We start from the raw sequence: 22,486 nt of genomic DNA, 5'->3' as shown, positions 1-22,486 counted from the left end.
AACAACAGGTGACCGAGACGTGTAACCAATGGCACCCCATACCATCACGCCGGCTGTTACGCCAGTATGGCGATGACGAATACACGCTTCCAATGTGCGTTCATCGCGATGTCGCCAAACACGGATACGACCATCATGATGCTGTAAACAGAACCCGGATTCATCCAAAAAAATGACGTTTTGCCATTCGTGCACCCAGGTTCGTCGTTGAGTACACCATCGTAGGCGCTCCTGTTTGTGATGCAGCGTGAAGGGTAACCGCAGCCATGGTCTCCGAGCTGATAGTTCATGCTGCTGCAAATGTCGTGGAACTGTTCGTACAGGTGGTTGTTGCCTTGAAAACGTCCACATCAGCTGACTCAGGGATCGAGACGTGGCTGCACGATCCGTTACAGCCATGCGGATAAGATGCCTGTCATCTCGACTGCTGGTGATACGAGGCTGTTGGGATCCAGCACGGCGTTCCGTATTACCCTCGTGAACACACCGATTCCATATTCTGCTAACAGTCATTGGATCTCGACCAACGGGAGCAGCAATGTCGCGATACGATAAACCGCAATCGCGATAGGCTACAATCCGACCTTTATCAAAGTCGGAAACGTGATGGTACGCATTTCTCCTCCTTACACGAGACATCACGACAACGTTTCACCAGGCAACACCGGTCAACTGCTGTTTGTTTATGAGAAATCGGTTGGAAACTTTCCTCATGTCAGCACGTTGTAGGTGTCGCCACCGGCGCCAACTTTGTGTGAATGCTCTGAAAAGCTAATAATTTGCATATTAGAGCATCTTCTTCCTGTCGGTTAAATTTCGTGTCTATAGCACGTCATCTCCGTGGTGTAGTAATTTTAATGGCCAGTAGTTTAATTTCCATGCAGTGCAGTACATTTTTAACTGAAAGTAGCTGCCTGGTATCGGCGCATACGTACAAGACTACAGTGGCTGTGTTGTTAAGGAGAACGATGCAACTTTCCCTCGAACATGAATGCGTGTCCGAAGGAGCATAGCATCGTTCTTCTTAACAACACGGGCACTGCGATTCGTACTTTGAACACCACTTAAAATTATTTTAATTTTTTGGAAAGTTTAATAACAGGTGACGAATGTTGGCGTATCACTTATGATGTAGAAACTAAGCGCCAATTCATATACTGGGACCGTCCAGCTTCACCGAGAGCAAAAAAGCTCGAATTAGCAAACCAAGATTCAATCATGGAGTTGTGTATCATCACTTGGTTCCCGAAGGTCAAAGTATTAACCAATATAATTATCTTGAGGTTCTTGCCCAACTCCATGAGCAAATAAGAACGAAAAAGGCCCAAACTGTTGAAGAACAACTCACAGGTTCTGCATCAAGATGCGCACTGGCTCGTACAGGTTTCTAGTGGGCTAGAGCACTCTAGTGTCAGCCGACCCACCTTATTCGCCTGACCTAGCAACATGTGTCTTTCATATAGCAGTAGTAGTAGTAGTAGTAGTAGCTTCATCCATCCGTACATCTCCTTTTACAAGCCAATAGGACATGTCAAAGTATTAACCAATTTAGAATAAGCTAATTCGTATATACATACATTTACAGATTCCTAGTTAGAGACAATCATTATATTTACTCATGGTACGCAATACTTTTTTTACAAATAACTTATTAAATAATGTAATGCCACACCGTTCACTCATATCTCACTATCAGTCACTGCACACACTATACACACATCGTTTCATAATAATTCACTCACTACACACCAAACACGCACACACACTGGTGATCTCTGGGCCATTTTCGGTACCGCAACTTCCCATTTGCTATCCTGAAGAACTGAGTCAGCATTCGTCTATAATGAGTGAGATGTTGAGCTCAGAAATAGGAAGAGGTGCTAGTACTGTGCTTTGCATAGCTTGGGGGTAAGTTTTTCTACAAAAGGAAAAAAAAAACGTAATGTGAAGGTGTTATGTGCAATATTGGATGTTGTGTAATCGTTATTATTATTTATTTGTATAACATTCTTTTACCAAACCCCTACTCTGTTTTATCTAAGTAATCCTTCAATGTATAAAATGTATTGCATAATAGATACTTTTTAGCTGCCTTTTTAAATAAGTGTATTTTTGCAATTTCTTTAATCTCTTTTGGTAATTTATTGTTCAGTATTATTTACTGGTAGAAAATGCTGTTTTGAGTGTCATGTTTATTTTTTCTTGGTAAATGTAAGTTGAGTCTAGCTCTTGTTCCATGGTCATGGACAGAGCTGTTTGTGCAGTAATTACCGATGCTATTTTTGATGTGTACAACTGACTGCTAAATGTATTCGCACGGAGCAGTTAAAATCCCAATTTGTTTTGAACAGCTCCTTGCAATGAGCTCGACTACTATTCTTATGGCTCTTTTCTGGAGTTTGAAATTGTGTCTTGATTTTACGCATTTGTTCCGTGAATTCTACTATGGCTGACTCCGTATTTTTGCCACTTCGGAAACCAAACTGTGATTTGCTTAAAAGATTTTATTTATTCAGGTAATGCATTAATCTGTCTTTCTAGGCTTAACAGTGCTACACAGTAGGTAAAATACAAAAATATCACAGACATATTATATAAAATTAACGAACGAAAATAAAAAAAAGTTGTCAGTGGAGAGACTCGATTCCACGTCAGTATAAAACTATAATATAAAGCTAATGCGATGCTCCTGCACCACTTTTTTTCTTTTCTTTTTCTTTTCTTTTAACAGGAAGGTGGGCTAAATGAAACAGCTTTATTCGTACAACGGTGGCGTTCTATGGGTAAAGAAAATAACAAAACAGCAAAAATATTAAGGTATAAATATAATGTAAAGACCGGCCTTCCGGTGGAACAGGGTTAGTGTAAGAACAGAAAGGAAGCCGGCAGTCAGCGTGCCGACTCGCTACGATATCCAGAGCGGCTACAGGCGCCTACGGGTGTACACAGAGAACGCTGGTTCGTCGTGCACCAGTGCCGTTACAGGCAGAACGTCATGCGCCCTCCGTTAGTTCTGCAGTCTTTCTCATACGCTGTTAGAGGAACTATTGACCTGAAATTTTTATTTTTACTTTACGTATAGCTTTACATGTCTGCTTCGGGGTGATGTGCCCATCATCTTGCTAATGGTCATAATTATTGTGATTATTGCATTTAAGTACGGCGCTTCACCGAATTCGAAAACGTTTGCAATGAAAAATATGGGTCGCTATGACTTTGCAAATTTATCTAAGACATTGAATTATTCTTTCGACTGGGGAAGAAGTCTATGTCTACGGTCTCGCTGCTCACTGCATCGGTGCGAGAATAAAATATGAATGACATCCTCATATCTCCTAAACCATTCGAGATATCGAAAAGAGATTTTGGTAAATAATAGCACTCGACGAGGAGAGTATTTTTCCATATCTACATCTATATAGCCGAAGCTAATGTTTTTATTTAATATTTTTTTCAATCTAGTAGTGTAGTTTTCGTAAAGGTCATTGACAGCTAGTGAAAAGAGAATCTGCTACTATGAAAATAAACGGGCAAGTGTTTCTTGTATGTTACAGCAAACGGACACAATGAGGTTTTCCGTAAGGTATTGACCTCTCTAATCACCAATTCCTTGTTTAACAAGACACTCCATTTCAAGATTATGCTGCAGAAGCTACTACAAGACAAGTCTGTCCAAATTATTCTGTATCGTGGTAAAAGAAGCAAAATTAAACCTACCAGTAAGAGAAAGGTAGCCGTTACTCATAACTGATGATTCTTTTGAAATGAGAAAAGGTTCACAATGATCACAAAGATAACTCGTCACTTCTGTTGCAATTCTGGCAATAGAAACTTACGAAAACGGTTTTCTCCTTGTTCTTCATCTGAGAAATAGGGAAATAATTGGCAGCAAATAGCGTACCCCATCTTTTTTTTTTAGTTCCATCCCCATTCAGACTGAAGTGGTGATGTTCTTTACCTTAATTGTCTTTTGATGTGTTAGCTGTGGATTAAATAAATTTGTAATCTATTTTAACCTTAAGGAATAGTCTCAGCCGGTTATTAAAGTAACGATTATCATATTTTTGTAACCTAGTTATCCCCAATTACATAGGCACCAGATTTGTCATTTCTAATAGAACAATGATGCATTTTTCCTTGAGAGAAGAATTGACCGAATAAAACTCTTTCATCGCTCTGAAGCTGTGATCACATTGACGACTTGAAAGAACCTAGTCAGTTATTCGTCAAAGTCCGTCTCACTTGTGTGGTAAGAAAACTCTCTCCCTCACTCCGCACAGAGACAGGAATGGATAGATGGTACACTATTTGCTGTGCTTTTTCATATGTGAAATATAAGTGAAGTGCAGAAAGAAAATCGTTTGGTGAGTTTCATTCCCAGCTGTTCATTCTTAAAGATACACTGGGTTGCAAGATTTCCCTGAAGCTGTAATACGAGGTGCATTTAAGTTCTAAGGCCTCCGATTTTTTTTCTCCGGACTGGAAAGAGATAGAAACATGCGCATTGTTTTAAAATGAGGCCGCGTTCATTGTCAATACGTCCCAGAGATGGCAGCACCGTACGGCAGATGGAATTTTACCGCCAGCGGCGAGAATGAGAACTGTTTTAAATACTTAGAATGGCGACGTTTTCCTTACTTGAACAGTGTGCAATCATTCGTTTTCTGAATTTGCGTGGTGTGAAACCAATTGAAATTCATCGACAGTTGAAGGAGACCTGTGGTGATGGAGTTATGGATGTGTCGAAAGTGCGTTCGTGGGTGCGACAGTTTAATGAAGGCAGAACATCGTGTGACAACAAACCCAAACAACCTCGGGCTCGCACAAGCCGGTCTGACGACATGATCGAGAAAGTGGAGAGAATTGTTTTGGGGGATCGCCGAATGACTGTTGAACAGATCGCCTCCAGAGTTGGCAATTCTGTGGGTTCTGTGCACACAGTCCTGCATGATGACCTGAAAATGCAAAAAGTGTCATCCAGGTGGGTGCCACGAATGCTGACAGACGACCACACGGCTGCCCGTGTGGCAAAGCAATGTTGACGTGCAATGACAGAACGAATGGGACTTTCTTTTCGTCGGTTGTGACAATGGATGAGACATGGATGCCATTTTTCAATCCAGAAACAAAGCGCCAGTCAGCTCCATGGAAGCACACAGATTCACCGCCACCAAAAAAATTTCGGGTAACCGCCAGTGCTGAAAAAATGATGGTGTCTATGTTCTGGGACAGCGAGGGCGTAATCTTTACCCATTGCGTTCCGAAGGGCACTACGGTAACAGGTGCATCCTACGAAAATGTTTTGAAGAACAAATTCCTTGCTGCACTGCAACAAAAACGTCCAGGAAGGGCTGCGCGTGTGCTGTTTCACCGAGACAACGCACCCGCACATCGAGCTAACGTTACGCAACAGTTTCTTCGTGATAACAACTTTGAAGTGATTCCTCATGCTCCCTACTCACCTGACCTGACTCCTAGTGACTTTTGGCTTTTTCCAACAATGAAAGACACTCTCCGTGGCCGCACATTCACCAGCCGTGCTGCTATTGCCTCAGCGATTTTCCAGTGGTCAAAACAGACTCCTAAAGAAGCCTTCGCCGCTGCCATGGAATCGTGGCGTCAGCGTTGTGAAAAATGTGTACGTCTGCAGGGCGATTACGTCGAGAAGTGACGCCAGTTTCATCGATTTCGGGTGAGTAGTTAATTAGAAAAAAAATCGGACGCCCTAGAACGTGAATGCACCTCGTACAATTGGTTGGTTGTTTTCATCTGAGTTCTTAAACTTTTTTGTTCAGATACGTATCATCAGCCACGTTAAATTTTGTTTTTTTGCCGAAACGCAACATATACTGCACAAACTAACCTTGCTATTGCGAAATAATATTGAAATGGAGTGTTTTCCTAACCAAGCAATAGGCGACCAGAGAGCTCGACACCTTGCGGAAAACTTCATTGTGTCCGTTTGCTTCAACATGCGAGAAGGAACTGCGTTTATTTTCGTATTAGCAAATTCACTTTTCACTATCTATGAATGACTTTTAACTCTTTGATGCACAGATTTTATGTTTAATTAATTTTTTAATAAAACATGCATTTTCTATGTCTGGTGGGGTTGCTAATAAAGGAAAACATGAATTAAAATTTTTTATTGTATTGATTTTGGTTTTAGATGGTGGTATATATAATATACCACCATGCCACTTAGGGCCGTACCTAAAGTTTTTGAGATATCTTGGTTTGTGCTTGTAACTCACCTTTAAATTCTACTCTAAGCAGTAATAATTAGTATAATTAATGTAAAATAATTTTATTTCTGGCAATTGGTCATTTACAATACAAAATCAAATTACAAACCTTACAAATAAAATATGTTTCTTATTCCTTTTTGTGAAAATCTTGAAAGCACCTTTTTGTTTTGCTAAGGCACAAAGGCACTTTGCATTCAGCGCACATCCAGAAAGTGCGCACTTGCTTCTTTTTTGTACTGCATTTCGCACAACGTCTGGCGGTAGTACGCTCTGGCTGGTGGGATGAATTGTCGAGACGCTGGCGTGAGGAAACATATGGCTTGTTTTTCTTTACGTGGACTTGACTCTCATGAAGTCTAGATGGCCTCAATGGTGTTTTCTGGGTTACTAAGCTTTGCAGGATACTCATCCTGAAGACTTTGGCAGTCATTTTTTCTCTATCGCCTAGTTCCTTCCAAATTATATAGCTGTTGACGATACTGACATCAAGCAGGTGAAAGAATATTCGGTGCCACCACTTTTTACTTCTCCGGCTTATTTCATATGATTTTTTCAGTTGGTCGAACTTGTCGACATTGTTCATGTGTGCATTGTAATCCATCACTGCTTGAGGACAAGGTAGCTCTATGCGTGAACCATCTCTTTCACGGCGAGTCACTGTAGTAACTTCAGGACTGTGAAAATTTGAAAGGAGATGAACAGCTCTCTTATCTTTCCACTTCAAGTAGAGGATGCCACAGTTGCTGACCCTCCAGTCAAATTCACCTCTGCTTAATTCTTTGTCTGTTTTTAATTTGGGTAAATGTTTCCTTGTTGGTTGAACTGTCCCACAGGCATATATGTTTCTCTGCTGTAAACCAGCCAACAAGTTATAGCTATTGAAATAGTTGTCGAAATAAAGATAATGGCCTTTATTTACGAGTTCAGAGGACAAACTCAGCACTACATGCTCCCCAAGGCCTGTTTGCACTGTGTCACCTACTTTTCCGGTGTAAATATCAAATTTCAAGTTGTAAGAGGTCTTGTCACACAGCATCCACACTTTGTAACCACGCTTTATGGGTTTATCTCTCATGTATTGTTTCATACTGTTGCGGCCTTTGAATTTGATCATTGACTCATCAATTGCTAGGTGTTTGCTGGGTTGGTAACACTTGGAAAAAGATTCAGATAGTATCTTGATCACTGGTCGCAGCTTGTACAGTTTGTCATAACCTGGGTGTCCTTTTTCTGGATGCAATGTGTTATCATTCAGATGAATGTTCCTCAGTAACCATCCAAACCGATTTACTGCCATCAGAGATGCAATATAACGATCATGAAGTTCTGGGGCACTAGACCAGTAGTCTCTGTATGCTGGCATACGCTTTATACCCATCAAAATGTTGATTCCCAGGAAAGTTCGTATTTCATTGTCAGTTGTTGGAGTGAAAGACTTGCCAGATTGCGTCGCATATAAATTTGTTTGGAAAACGATTAGCTCAACTAGCTCTTTTGGAAATATTTTTTCGAATATATCGATAGGTTCTGGATCATCAATGTCCCTAATAAAAGCACTTGGTCCTGATTCACTGTCGAACTGCATTCCTGAGGTAGCATTGAATTGTTGTCCCCAAGTTGGCGCTGTGTCAGCAGCGCGTTTTGGCGGAGTGGACTCACTTTCTTCCTCGCTCTCTGAAACTTCGCCTTCAGACGACACAATAGCCTCCGCAACAATGCTTGCTTCATAATCAGATTCGTCATCTGTGGTGTCAACAGTGGAATCCTCGTCTGATGGAATTTCACACAATAATCGTTCGATTTCTTCATCTCGTAAGCCTCTTCTTGACATTTTCATTTTCAAACAACAGCCTGAATCCAAGTAAAGAATACGTAAGCAAAACAAAATGGAGAAAGAGCTAAAATAAGTCACAACACAATTAAAAACTAAACTTTGTAGCGGAGGATTTCGAATTTTATACTAGGAAACGAAATGCAATAGAATACTGCTACATGCACGGTGGTACAAATAATATACCACCAAAATAAATTGTATATAAATAACGGAAGATTGTGCATATGAATGTATACATGGGTTCATACCGTAGCTGTGACGTCCAAGATATGGAAAAAACACAGGCGCAACAAGAAATTCGTTATAAACCACTATTCACACGCAAAAACCATGCACAACTCAGCACGCAGCTTTCACAGTTGTAATCTATGCAATTCTTGGCGGGAACTGATTCCTTATAGGCAGTGAGTGCCATCTGTCTGATAAGTAGAGAACTAGGTGAGCATATTAGAGTGGTGGTCGTGCAGTTAAACCACTGTGCAAAGAGCCAAGAAAATTTTCAAAAGGTGGTATACTATGTATACCACCGTGCTCCAAAGAGTTAAGAAATTACAGTACTGAATTGAAAAAAAAATTAAACAATGTCTGTACCTTCGGCTATAGCGACGTAGATAAGAATGTTCCGTATGTTAAATAAGCGACAAAATACTCTTCTCGTCGTTGTGTGCCATCAGTCACCAAAATCTCGTCTCAATAACTCGAACGGTTTCGAAGATATAAGGGATGTTATGAATATTTCATCCTCGCACGCGTGCTGCGGAAGTGAACGTGCTATATAAATTGCGTTTTCTCGAGACTGGACACAAATACAGAGCTTCTGCGACGTCTAAAGAAAAATTAAATATCAGCTACATTTCAGTTACAGCAACATATGGTGTAATATGTACCAAACGCAAAATCCTAGCTCCCTCTATTTTTCATTGCAAGCTTCCCGAATTTTGCGCAGTGTCGTACTTGGGTGTGAATATCACTTTAATTAAGAATATTATCCAATTTGTGAGCATTTCTCCGTGAAGCTGACATATAAAGTTATATGTGCCGTGAAAATCAATTTTCAACGATTATTTTCCGAAAAACAATTGAGAAAGATTGCAGACCGTGCGCCTCGATTCTCTCACCAAAGGGTCGTCAACCGTGACGCCAAAAGCAAGTAAGGAAAGTCCATTCCGGCTCGTCGCCAGCCGTCTGCCACGGGGGATATTTTGGGCGCTGGATCAGGCCACCTCGCACAGGGCCCCCCTGCGCAGGGAACCCACACTCTTCCTGTGCGCACCCTCAGACACGACACCCGCCGCTGCCATCGGGCAACACGGCCGTAGACTCCTCCAACCCGCCACTGAGGCCCGGTACGTATTCACAATGGAGGGGTCCAGATGGTTCTGTCACTTGTTCCGGTCCGTTTCCCAAAATGTACGTGCATGTAAAGTTGACTTCTCATACCTGGCACATGTCAACTGTGTGGGGGACCCAAGAAGACACTATGCAGCTATTAGCAGAGTATCGGAGGTAGCGCAGGTGGTGTTACAGACGAGTGAATCCTTCCAATAAGAAGGAGCAAGAATCGATCAAGCGTTTGTCACCATCCCAGTGAAGATACCGTGTAGTCAAACCCTTTATCCAAATCACTACATTCATCTTAGTACATGGATAAAATACATATCTGGGGTAAGTGTTACGGAGATGATAGATAAACTCCAGTGGAAGACTCTGCAGGACGGACGCTCAGTAGCTTGGAATGGGCTTCTGTTGAAGTTTCGAGAACATACCTTCACCGAAGAGTCAAGCAGTATATTGCTCCCTCCTACGTATATCTCGCGAAGAGACCATGAGGACAAAATCAGAGATATTAGAGCCCACACAGAGGCATACCGACAATCTTTCTTTCCACGAACAATACGAGACTGGAATAGAAGGGAGAACCGATAGAGGTACTCAAGGTACCCTCCGCCACACACCGTCAGGTGGCTTGCGGAGTATGGATGTAGATGTAGATGTAGATGTAGAAGAAGGGACGTCGTAGTCACTGATGTTACGGTCGGTGCCAACATCAGATCCATCAACCTCCACCCACCACGTCAGACTCACATTCCAGACCATCCATATAGGTAGGTGGCCAGGGGACACAATGGAAAATCTGTCATAGTATGGAATGGAATCTGGCGATTCATATATTTGTCGTTGATCACGAAATACTAGGCAATCGAGAAAAGCACTGTGCACTGAACGCCAGGCCACCGACTGGCTTTTCGTTGGATTTTGGGGATGACCTCACATCATCCTGCAGTAAACATCGTGTACCGTCTCCAGCCGCTCACTTGGCAGGTCAGCTTCGACAAAACTGAAGTCCACAAAAAAACTCCTTAAGGTGAGACAGTGTTGGGGAAATATGCGCCACTGCGACTCGTGGTTCGTGAGACGTGGGGGTCAGTTCTTCAGTCAGAGTTACCGAGAAGCTGCACTGGTGGCGAGTCTAGATCTCCATCATGATGATGGCATGTAGAGCAGCTGCTCTAACCCGCACACTGACCATTCTGAGACCACCCTATGTGGTAGGGAGAGTGAGTGTAACTTATTGCACTTTGATGATCATACCCACACTGATGAAGTAACCAAAGTGTATGATGTTGTCATCAGCATCGGCATCCTGAACCAGATAGACGTTGACTTAAGCCACTTGCTAGACCACATTCGAAGATTGCAGCAAGTTGCTATGGACATCCATAGATATGCTTTGTAAGAGACAAGTAAGGAGTGCCGTCCATCAACTGTCATGCATAAAAACAATGCCCAAGCATGTAATCCTGCTCTGAAGTGGGTGTGGGGCCAAGCTCCCTTCTGGCGGGCCGCTGCCGATAACCATTTCCCCAGACTGCTAAATTTTTAAGTGGCTTCTGGCTGTGGCACCGTATTGGGCAATCCAATCTAGTGATCTTTGGTCTTTGTCTGGTAAATGCACTAAAAAACACCATATCGTATACATATGCATGGCAGACAAAGTTAAGATCTCTCAACGAAAATACCTGTTGTCGGCATCATAGTCCAGTTGTTAGATCGGTTACTGCTGTTACAATGGAAGGTTATCAAGATTTAAGTGAGTTTGAACGTGGTGTTATAGCCGGCGCACGAGCGATGGGATACAGCATCTCCGAGGTCGCGTTGAAGTGGGCTTTTCCCGTACAACCATTTCACGGGTGTGCCATGAATATCAGGAATCTGATAAAAGATCATATCTCTGACATCGCTGCGGCTGGAAAAAGATCCTGCAAGAACGGGACCAACGACGGCTGAAGAGAATCGTTCAACGTGACAGAAGAGCAACCCTTCCGCAAACTGCTGCAGATTTCAATGGTGGGCCATCAGCAAGAGTCAGGGTGTAAATCATTCTACGAAACAACATCGATGTGGGCTTTCGGAGCCGAAGGTCCACTCGTGTACCCTTGATTACTGCATGACACAAAGCTTTACGCCCCGACTGGGCCCGTCAAGAGCGACATTGTACTATTGATGACTCGGATTACGTTGCCTGGTCGGAAGAGTCTCGTTTCAAATTGTATCGAGCGGATGGACGTGAACGGGTATGAAGACCACCTCATGAATCCATGGATCCTGCATGTCAGCAGCGGACTGTTCAAGGTGGAGGAGCCTCTGTAATGGTTTGAGGTGTGTGCAGTTGGAGTGATATGCGACCCCTGATACCTCTAGATACGACTCTTACAGACGACTCGTACGTAAGCGTTCTGTCTGATTACCTGCATCCATTCACCTCCATTGTGCATTCCGAGGGATTTGGAAAATTCCAGCAGGAGAATGCGACACCCCACACGTCTAGAATTGCTACAGAATGGCTCCAGGAACGCACTTCTGAGTTTAAACACGTCCGCTGGCCACCAGACTCCCCAGACATGAACCTTATTGAGCATATTTGTGTTGCCTTATAACGTGCTGTTCAGAAGAGATCTCCTTCCACTCGTACTGTTACGGATTTACGGACAGCCCTGCAGGATTCATGGTGTCAGCTCCCTCCAGCACTACTTCAGGCATTAGTCTAGTCCATGCCACGTCGTGTTGCGGCACTTCTGCGACCTGGCTGGGGCCCTACACTATATGACGCATGTGTACCCGTTTCTTTGGCTCTTCAGTGTATAGTAACGTACAAATATGAGAAATCGCAAAAATGACTATAGGCCAGCGCGATAGAATACATCAGATTAAAGAGCTATAAGAAAAAAATACAACTAAAACAATAGGTACCGACGATTTGTTAAAATATGTCTACAATTGAACAATAAGACAACAAGAGGTGAGGCGTGGCGCGAGAATGATGCGAACTGTTTGGATCGGTACTCATGTATAGATCGTTTTAAACAGCAAAAACATGTTAGTGTAAGACGCTTGGTTAGGATTAAAATGATAAACGCAAACGGAATAGCGATGTACACGTATAAGACAGTTGTATGTTGTATGTTAACCGGGAACCTATAAACGACCGAGAGGCTCCGTCCCCGCCGCAGCCGCAGTGGTCCACAACCCCACGACGACTACCGCAGTCCACTTCACCCTTCCACCGCCCCACACCGAACGCAGGGTTATTGTGCGGTTCGGCCCCCGGTGGACCCCCCAGAGAACGTCTCACACCAGACGAGTGTAACCCCTATGTTTGCGTGGTAGGGTAATGGTGGTGTGCGCGTGCGTGGAGAACTTGTTTGCGCAGCAATCGCCAACATAGTGTAGCTGAGGCGGAATAAGGGGAACCAGCCCGCATTCGCCGAGGCAGATGGGAAACCGCCTAAAAACCATCCACAGGCTGGCCGGCTCACAGGACCTCGACACGAGGTCGCCGGGCGGATTAGTGCCGGGGACCAGGCGCTCCTTCCCACTCCGGAAAGCCGAGCGTTGGACCGCTCGACTAACCGGGCGGGCACGTATAAGATAGTACTCGGCACCCACACAGTACCAGACGTAATAAAAACATGCGACAAGGCAAGACGAGCCATGAAGTTGGACTAGCGACAGCGAGTGAAGAAATTAGGCCTATGTGTCGTGTATGGAATCCCTGTAGTTGGACTACAATAGGATTAATGCAATGACTGAGTTGTTGAAACGAAATGAAGTAAACTGTTTTAGATACACGAGAGTGTTACCTTTTTATGCCAATGAATACAGTACTCCAAAAAAATCAGTTTTCTCAGCAAATGCCTAAAAGTCAAAATGACAAAAAGTATGACAGTAAAAAAGAAAAAAAAAAAAGAAAAAGGCAACGAAATCTTGGGTACTGATAGGGTGCAAAACAATATCAAAAAATTGAGCACTAAGACGACGACAGCTGAGGGATGCAAGAATGAAAATGCAACCTCCGATATCGGTAACCATGTCTGGCCTCGCCTTTAACAGTCAAAACAAGATCTTAACAGAAAAAGCTTAGTCAGAATAAAACTGTTGTACACAGCAGGAATGCCAGGGTAGACGCACGAAACAGAACGCTGTAACAACCGTTATAAAAGTAAGTAAGAAGTAAAAGCGGATGTAAATTAAAACTAAGCTAAGTTGAGCTATAATTTGCATAAAATCATTGTGAGATAAAAGAGCCATTGGATGCATTTGAACACATTGAGGTGTATTGACCAAAATTTTACTGTTCCAATACTAACGCTTTTCTACTCTATGTAACAACATTAGGTATTTTCCTTTGAGAATGGTGTAGTGTGGAAATGTGTAAGACGTATTGGAATAACAAAAATACAGACAACCATTTCAAAATTTTGAAGTTCATACACCTGAGTGTGTGATCTGCCCTAAAGAGGTTAGTACCTGCTACTATTCTTGTGGTCTTTGTTCATACTGTACTACTGAACAGGTCCAGAGAGATTTGTCCTTGCTTTTGTGCCTGTGGTCTGTGTTTCCTGTACCACTCTACTGTACGATGGGAGTCATTCACTGCTGCATTTTTAAAATGTTGCTGTTGGCTATGACGCTTGCGGAATACGTTCTCATGATGATACTGCACGGAGAATCTCGGCGCAGTGGGGATGCTGCTCGTCAGCTGTATGTGCAGCGTCTTCCCTAGCGCCACTCCGTATTTGCTACAGTGTACCAGCGCGTTTCGGAGGGAATACAGTCATCATCAGCAGAGCCGACTGTTCTCCTCGACTGAGGCAGCAGACACCGAATTTGAAGAGTCTGTACTGCGTGCAGTGGAAGAGAATGCAACGACGAGTATCAGAAACATAGCGGGTGGTCTAATGTGGTTCACCAAATAGTCTGGAGTGTTCTGCATGAGCAACAGCTGCGTCAGTACCACCCTCCCCCCCCCCCCCCCCACCCTCTCTGTCAGAAGTACAGGCAATGCAGACAAGAGATTTTGCGTCATGAAGTCTCTTCTGCAGATGGTTCTTGCACCATGGTGTGGACGGTTCCGATTTCCCACGGCGGATCCTTTTCAAAGATGAAACCAAGTTCACCGGTCAATATCTTCTCGGCTCCCACAACTTTCTTCTGTGGGTTGATGGGAAAGCGTAAGCTGCACGCAACCAGGGATTTCAGGAACGATACGGTTTGAAGATTTGGACAGTCGTAAAACATAAAAATGTTGCAGATTGAAGCGACGAATGAAAATTTGCACAAAGCCCAGGATTCGAACCTGGTTCTTCCGCTCACAAGGCAGGTGCGCTGCACGGACTGCTGTAGCACGCCTCCCTCCTCATACTAAATTCCCATTCGCCCCTCAGCCTGCTTCGTATCCCCTTAAACTGGAACAGCACTGCATTGCACTGCAGAGTCTCTCCAACTGTATTGGAAACGCACCTCAGCCATGAACGAGACGGGAGAGCCTGAGGCATGAATGGGACTTTGGACTGAGGACAGAGGCGTGCTAGGTTAGCCCGTGCAGTTGTCCAAAGCCACTGTGCCAGAATGGCGTAGTGGTTAGCACATCTGCCTAGTGAGTAGAGCAGCAGACGCAGGTTCGAATTCTGTCCTCGGTGTAAATTTTCATTTCTGGTTTCAGCCTGCTTATAAGCATCATAGATGTCTGAGACTTGAAAAGGTGGGTGGAATCATATAGTTTCATTTGAAAATATTATATGGTTCCTCTAATACTATTTTTGTTTTATAAAAATTGTTTACAACTTTCGCAAAGCTTTAGTCGTTTGTATGGGGTGTAAAAGTGTAAGCGTATTGTCATATCGCTGGCTTAGTTGTGGAGTATCTTTGCGAGCAGCCGTGTCTGTAGAGAGTCGAGAACGGGACACGAAACTGTTATGTTGTGTAGTGTGTAGCTTTGCATGCAAGAAGCATTTTTAGTGTTCAGGTTGAAGTGTTGGTACAAGTGCTATTACAGTAAAGTGATGACATATGGAAATGGTTCAGAGGTAAGTGCGTCAAAAAGTAATTGAAAATGAGCGGTGGCGTTAATAACGTATTTGTGTTTCCTCTCGTTGCGTGTCGCATAGCATCGATCATCCGCGCCGTGTTCGGTCTCCCAGAATGAACTGATGTGAATCAATAAAAATTAGTTACCATAAAAGAGTGCAGTCAAGTGCCAGTGATTTGTAGCGAGCGTGAGAACGTGCGTTCAATCATCGCGTTTCCGCGTTATCAACAATCAGCCGCGCCGCGACGGTTACGCGCACGCTCGTACGAGTGAGAACTGAGAAGTGAAAAATTAACTATACGACCAGTGTTATATCATTACTAGTGACAAGGAGGACTATTACCAGGTATCTGTATGTGTGACGAGCGTAAGAACTGTCGTTCGATCATTCGGCTTCCGCATCATCAACAATCACCCGCGTCGTGTCGGTTACGCATACGCTCGTCTGAATTATATTTTGGACTGTTAATCATCAAGATTGTTAATTGGGATAAAAATTTACGATTTAGAGTGTAAACAGTGCAACCTGTGGTTTCCATATCGTCTGAGAATATAGATGTTCATACCAGACGTATGACAGTGTTGTGCTTTTAACGTCGTTGAGTGGCTCCCCTAAACCCGCTCGCATATTTCGACAGATAATTTCAGGCAAGACAGCAGCAGTGTGGAGCAGAACAGTACGACCGTCGCGGAATTACCAGGTACGTGGTGTGGACAGGGCGCACGGTCACGAAACGAGAAGTCAATTTAAAAGGTCCCCCACCCCCCATCTCCACCCATTCGTACACCCGGGCGTGTTACAAACGGAATAAGCTGCCAAAAAAATCCTATTAGTAAAATGCAAGTAACTGTTGATTTAAAACGTCCAGTAACACGTTTGTCCATTTCCTTTGGCTGTCTCAGAAAAAAAGAAGCATTTTACCGCGGGACAATGTTTTGTACCAGTAGACACTGGGCAGTGTGCGCGGGTTAGACGCGACCTGTGTAAACATTATGCACAGTAGACTGGGAGAATTCATTAAACAAGATGGAAACAATATGGGGTGCCTGCCCCACCCCGTCCCCCAACACCGGTGCATTTATGTAAGCAGTCGGTTCGTGTTATCTACCGCTGTGCGTACTGACTATGGCCTGCGTGATTGAGTCATTGTAGTACGCCAGTCGGCGACTGTCTTCGGTTACCCGCGCAGACGTTACTGCAGCTTTGTTAAACGTTAGAATGGGAGGGGAATCTACTATCGCCGAACTACGCGATATTCATTTAATTTACGGGAAGGCAAAAGGTGTTGATAGAGCAGCTGTACGAATTTTTCGAAAACGCTTCCCACAACGAAGACTTTCTGCGCGAACGACATTTGTTCCTGTTCACCAAACAATTATATCATAGTTCTCTACTTCTAATCGATTTTTCTGCTGTTCATTGGTAACAAAATATAGTAGCTATCTTTACCTTTTTACATTTAATTCTGTATGTGAAACTTGTTTGTTCTGATTTGTTTCCGTTTCATTATTAAATAAATCATGACAGAATACGACTTACGAGTACGTATTTAAGTTGCATAGACCGAGAGATGCTGTCACTTTCCTGCCCCGCGTTGAAGTCAGAGGCGAACAACATCAAGAATGTACACTGGAAGCTGAGGAACAAATTCTGGTCCGTCCACGAAACTCCTGCTCAGAATACTGAAAGCATCACCAAACGGGTGGGTGTGTCGCACACTGTCGTTCGTCACACTTTGAGACAGAGAAGCAGGCGTCTGCGGCCTTAGCACATTCAACGCGTCCAGACGCTGGAAGAGAAGTACTTCCCTCCGCGATTAGAACTGTAAGAGTGGTTTTTGTAACAAAGTGATCAGCATGATTTTGTAAGCAAAGTACTCGTCACAGATGAAGCGTGTTTCCAATCGCGACGGAATAACTGACTTCCATAACATGCACACGTAGAGTGTACACAATCCGCGCCAAGTAGTAGGAACAAATTTTCAACGCTCCTTTTCCGTAAATGTGTGGGAGGGTGTATTGGATGATTACATTATTGATCCTTATGTTTTACCTGCCCAGTTGACTGGTAACAGTTACCGAACCTCTCTAAAGGAAACATTGCTACCAATCTGATTAGAAGATGTTCCGTTAGCCGTGCGTAATAATACATGGTTCCTCCAACATAATGCTACGAAGATTTTTTAATAGACGATTTCCAGGACGATGAACAGAACGTTTTGAGCCACGTCGATCGCAAGCACGCCTTCCTGATTTAAATCCGCTGGTTTTTTACTTTTGAGGCAATATGAAGGAACTTGTTTACGCTCAGCTGGTAATGTGGAAGAACTTACGCAAAAGTTTTTCGATGCTGCTAATACAAGGAAGGCAAATGTGGATGTGTGTGAACGAGTGCGACGAAACTGGGTTCCACATAATGAAGCATGCATCGAAGCGAATTTTGGGCATTTTGAACACTCATTGTAGTATGGGTGTAAGAGGAAACAAAGTAATGTGAGTTTGATTTTCCTTACGGTACCATTGTAATAAAGCACTCCGTCTTCAGGCCACGAGTGGCCTATCGGGACCATCCGACCACCGTGTCATCCTCAGTGAGGACGGTACTTTTGTGCAAAAAGAAAATAATCTGAATTCAATTTTCGTTATGCTAATGTTGTAACAAGAGGGCACAGTTCATTATATTTAATCACAACGAATTACGTAGTGATTGGTTTATTTTTTTTTCACGAGAAACACGTTTTATTCAATTCAGCTTTTTTTTTACTACCACGACTTTCGCTATGGTAATGTTGTAATAGACAAAACGCCTGGTTGTAGTTAATTGTTTACGTAAAACGAATTACACCTTTTTGACAACCCAAATGACTGTTTACACTGCTTGTTTGGGTAGCACTTGACCACTGCGACGCCTCGCTGTAAGCGTCGAATCTTTGCGCTTCTGCGGATCGTCCGTTACCTTCCTCTGGCCTACCCATCGATGGCGGTAACATACAAGCAAGATCGTGCACTGTCAGTTGACACCGTAAACAGAAATGCGTGTGCTATCACTTCTACAAATATCTGTCTTTTACGAATACAAAAATAGAGAACACAATACAACGTTATTGTATTAGACCTTTTTTGTCTAGCCCACTGAGATATACCGTGTGTATAATTTTGGCAGCCTTTACCGTTTACACTCTGCATATGGACGTAAAATGTCTACGAGATATGAATGAAAGCGATGTAGACTAAATATGTTCTTTTTTGTATGACATATGTCATGACTAAAAAATTTCAGAAAATAGATTCGTTTTAATGTCTTAGATATGTCATCAATGGAACACATTTAAAGCATTTATTTGGAATGGACAGAAAACATAAACAGAATTATAGATTACTCCTCCTTTGAATGTAGAGACGTGGTACACTGATAAACATGAAAATCGCTACGTTCATCGAAGCCTCTTTCTAAACAGAATTGTACCGCAGATACTTTTCACTCCACCGACAATAACGGGACCAAAATGGTGACCGTCCACACTGCTACTAAGGCCCAAACAGATGCAGATGGAGAATGACATTTCTGCGTCTGAAGGCCGTTCGAAGCGTCAAGAGGTATGAGGCCCCTTCATCGAGAGATCGCATAGAGCTTCGTAAAGGTACTGCAGCCAGGACACTTAACATGTATATAGACAAAGGTGGCCGCAGTGACGTAAGTTGGAAGGCGCAGCAATCCGTTGATTGTACGTCCAACTGGACGAGCATCGTTCACGGCAGTTGACAGAGTCTGGTGTTTCTTACGGTCACAGAGGTGGTTCGTAGAGACTCTGAACCCCACTGCTTGCTGCTGCCCACCAGTGCTGTGCAGCATTATAATGCACGCCTCCACACATGCAGGTGCATTTATGAAGCTCAAAGGTGAACAGAAAGAATTCCTTAAGGGCGTTTAATATCCAGAATTTATAAGTCGTTTGTTCCACTGTCAGTCTTGACTCGGGCCAGAACTATTCCGCTTCCCGCGCCCGGGTTCCCGGGTTCGATTCCCGGCGGGGTCAGGGATTTTCTCTGCCTCGTGATGACTGGCTGCTTTGTGATGTCCTTAAGTTAGTTAGGTTTAAGTAGTTCTAAGTTCTAGGAGACTGATGACCATAGATGTTAAGTCCCATAGTGCTCAGAGCCATTTGAACCAGAACTATTCACCCATGTTGCTGGCTCAAGTGTACCTGAGGAGCGCAGTGTAAAACTGTGACATGGATTGTCTTATCGAATGTCGCCAGCATCTCCGTTAACGGGCGGGGATGCTACTTCTCACTGAATTTGTGCATTGCGATCTGTGTTTACGTTACACAATTTTACGACTATCAAGTTCTTTCCATTAATTATATTTTCCTTTGATGTGACACACGGTCATGAGTGGCAGTGTAGGTAGCTCCTAATGAATGTAACGTCTTCCACGCCCATTAGCGTGTTTGGTGAAAGGGATACGTCATGATAATGGTTACTAATAAGAAGACGGGAAAATAATACACTACTGGCCATTAAAATTGCTACACCACGCAGATGACGTGCTACAGACGCGAAATTTAACCGACAGGAAGAAGATGCTGTGACATGCAAATGATTAGCTTTTCAGAGCATTCACACAAGGTTGGCGCCGGTGACGACATCTACAACGTGCTGACATGACGAAAGTTTGCAACCGATTTCTCATACACAAACAGCAGTTGAGCGGCGTTGCCTGGTGAAACGTTGTTGTGATGCCTCGTGTAAGGAGGAGAAATGCGTACCATCACGTTTCCGACTTTGATAAAGGTCGGATTGTAGCCTAAAGCGATTGCGGTTTATCGTATCGCGACATTGCTGCTCGCGTTGGTCGATATCCAATGACTGAACGCCGTGCTGGATCCCAACGGCCTCGTACCACTAGCAGTCGAGATGACAGGCATCTTATCCGCATGGCTGTAACGGATCGTGCAGCCACGTCTCGATCCCTGAGTCAACAGATGGGGACGTTTGCAAGACAACAACCATCTGCACGAACAGTTCGACGACGTCTTCAGCAGCATGGCCTATCAGCTCGGAGACCATGGCTGCGGTTACCCTTGACGCTGCATCGCAGACAGGAGCGCCTGCGATGGTGTACTCAACGACGAACCTGGGTGCACGAACGGCAAAACGTAATTTTTTCGGATGAATCCAGGTTCTGTTTACAGCATCATGATGGTCGCATCCGTGTTTGGCGACATCGCAGTGAACGCACGTTGGAATCGTGTATTCGTCATCGCCATACTGGCGTATCACCCGGCGTGATGGTTTGAGGTGCCATTGGTTACACGTCTCTGTCACCTCTTGTTCGCATTGACGGCACTTTGAACAATAAACGTTACATTTCAGTTGTCCGTGGCTCTACCCTTCATTCGATCCCTGCGAAACCCTGTATTTCAGCAGGATAATGCACGACCGCATGTTGCAGGTCCTGTACGGGCCTTTCTGGATACAGAAAATGTTCGACTGCTGCCCTGGCCAGCACATTCTCCAGATCTCTCACCAACTGAAAATGTCTGGTCAATGGTGGCCGAGTAACTGGCTCGTCACAATACGCCAGTCACTACTCTTGATGAACTGTGGTATCGTGTTGAAGCTGCATGGGCAGCTGTACCTGTACACGTCATCCAAGCTCTGTTTGACTCAATTCCCAGGCGTATCAAGGCCGTTATTATGGCCAGAGGTGGTTGTTCTGGGTACTGCTCTCTCAGGATCTATGCACCCAAATTGCGTGAAAATATAATCACATGTCAGTTCTAGTATAATATATTTGTCCAATGAATACCCGTTTATCATGTGCAATTCTTGTTGGTGTAGCAATTTTAATGGCCATTAGTGTAGAATTAAACTACGGTCAGAATTTGTACACTGGCTTCTGGATAAGAGCGGCAAAGATCTTTGAACTGTATTTACATCTCTCTCTGGAGCCGGTGGTCCCGTCTTTCTTGCATTCCTCGGAAACCAGCTCTCCACGGCTTGCCTGCATCAGTAGATGGATCACATCGGGGCGAACAATTCCGTGCTTCTCTCGCGTACGAATAGTCTCGTACACCATGGATTTGAAGAACTCCATCGCCTTCCGGTCGAAGAATGATATGCCCAGCAGCTGAGATAGACATGGAAATTAGGACACGTTTCGAGAATGGAGGTAGCACACAACGATCAGGTAACAGGTTGATGTGAGGCGCTCACCTGCATGAGCTTAGGGGATATCATGAAGCCGCCGGCGACGAGCGCTCCGATGTTGGTGACGTCACGGCCCATGCGGTAGAAGGTGTTGTCCGGTTCTGACAGGGAGTCCACCTTCACACCGAATGCCGTAGTCGCAATGACGTCATTGGTGATACGGGTGAAAAAGTCCTTCATCTCCAAAGTCAGCAAATCCTTGTCGCCAGAAGAAGCTTAAAGAAAATACACAATACTGATGAACTTCTTGTTCTGTGGAAATTGACGGCCACATACGTCCTTCATTTCCCTTCATTCTTGGAGAGGACGTTGTGCAATTAAATCCAGTGTTCTGCTACATTTACGGAAATTATAATATGCGATATTCGGTTTATAGTAGTCCTCTGCCTGTCGAACTTTACTGGGCTATTACGAAGTGTCGCCTTCCTTTATAACTTGAACCAACATTTCGCCGTTGGAGTCTCCTTCATAGGTTGGTTTCCCTCTTTCGTAGCTGTACACCGAAAGAACGTAGCCAATACGTGAGGCAACAGTGAACGGAAAGTATTAGTGTACGCGATGAAGTGTTTCTGTTACTTTAAACACGATGTTTCGATGTACTCATTTCATTATCTGAGCTGTTCATATTATTGTAATCGAAAACAAACCTTAAAGCTTGCATTCGCAAATTTAGGAACATGTATAAATTTGAAGTTTCATTTCTGTACTTCCGTCTCAAAATACTCCTCATCGTTTTCACGTTAGATGAAGAAATACCTTTCTTCTAAAAAGCAGCAAATCATTTTGTGAACAAATTATCCAGATCACTGCATGGTGACTTGT

General features: G+C 43.8%; 1 protein-coding gene across 1 annotated transcript in view; it reads right to left on the bottom strand.

Moving 5' to 3' along the window:
- The window catches only part of LOC126458627 (cytochrome P450 9e2-like), a 61,764-nt gene that overhangs the window by 23,586 nt on the left and 15,692 nt on the right, over positions 1-22,486 (bottom strand). The window contains exons 4-5 of the mRNA XM_050095795.1: positions 21,671-21,879; positions 21,392-21,584 (exon numbers count right to left, since the gene is read on the bottom strand). Of these exons, the coding sequence (XP_049951752.1) occupies positions 21,392-21,584; positions 21,671-21,879 (402 nt within the window). The remainder of the gene's footprint in view (positions 1-21,391; positions 21,585-21,670; positions 21,880-22,486) is intronic.

Source organism: Schistocerca serialis, chromosome 2 (genome assembly GCF_023864345.2).
Source record: "Schistocerca serialis cubense isolate TAMUIC-IGC-003099 chromosome 2, iqSchSeri2.2, whole genome shotgun sequence".
Taxonomy (NCBI): Eukaryota; Metazoa; Arthropoda; class Insecta; order Orthoptera; family Acrididae; genus Schistocerca; species Schistocerca serialis.
Note: the sequence above shows the minus strand (reverse complement) of the source record. Positions and strands in the feature narration are given on the sequence as shown.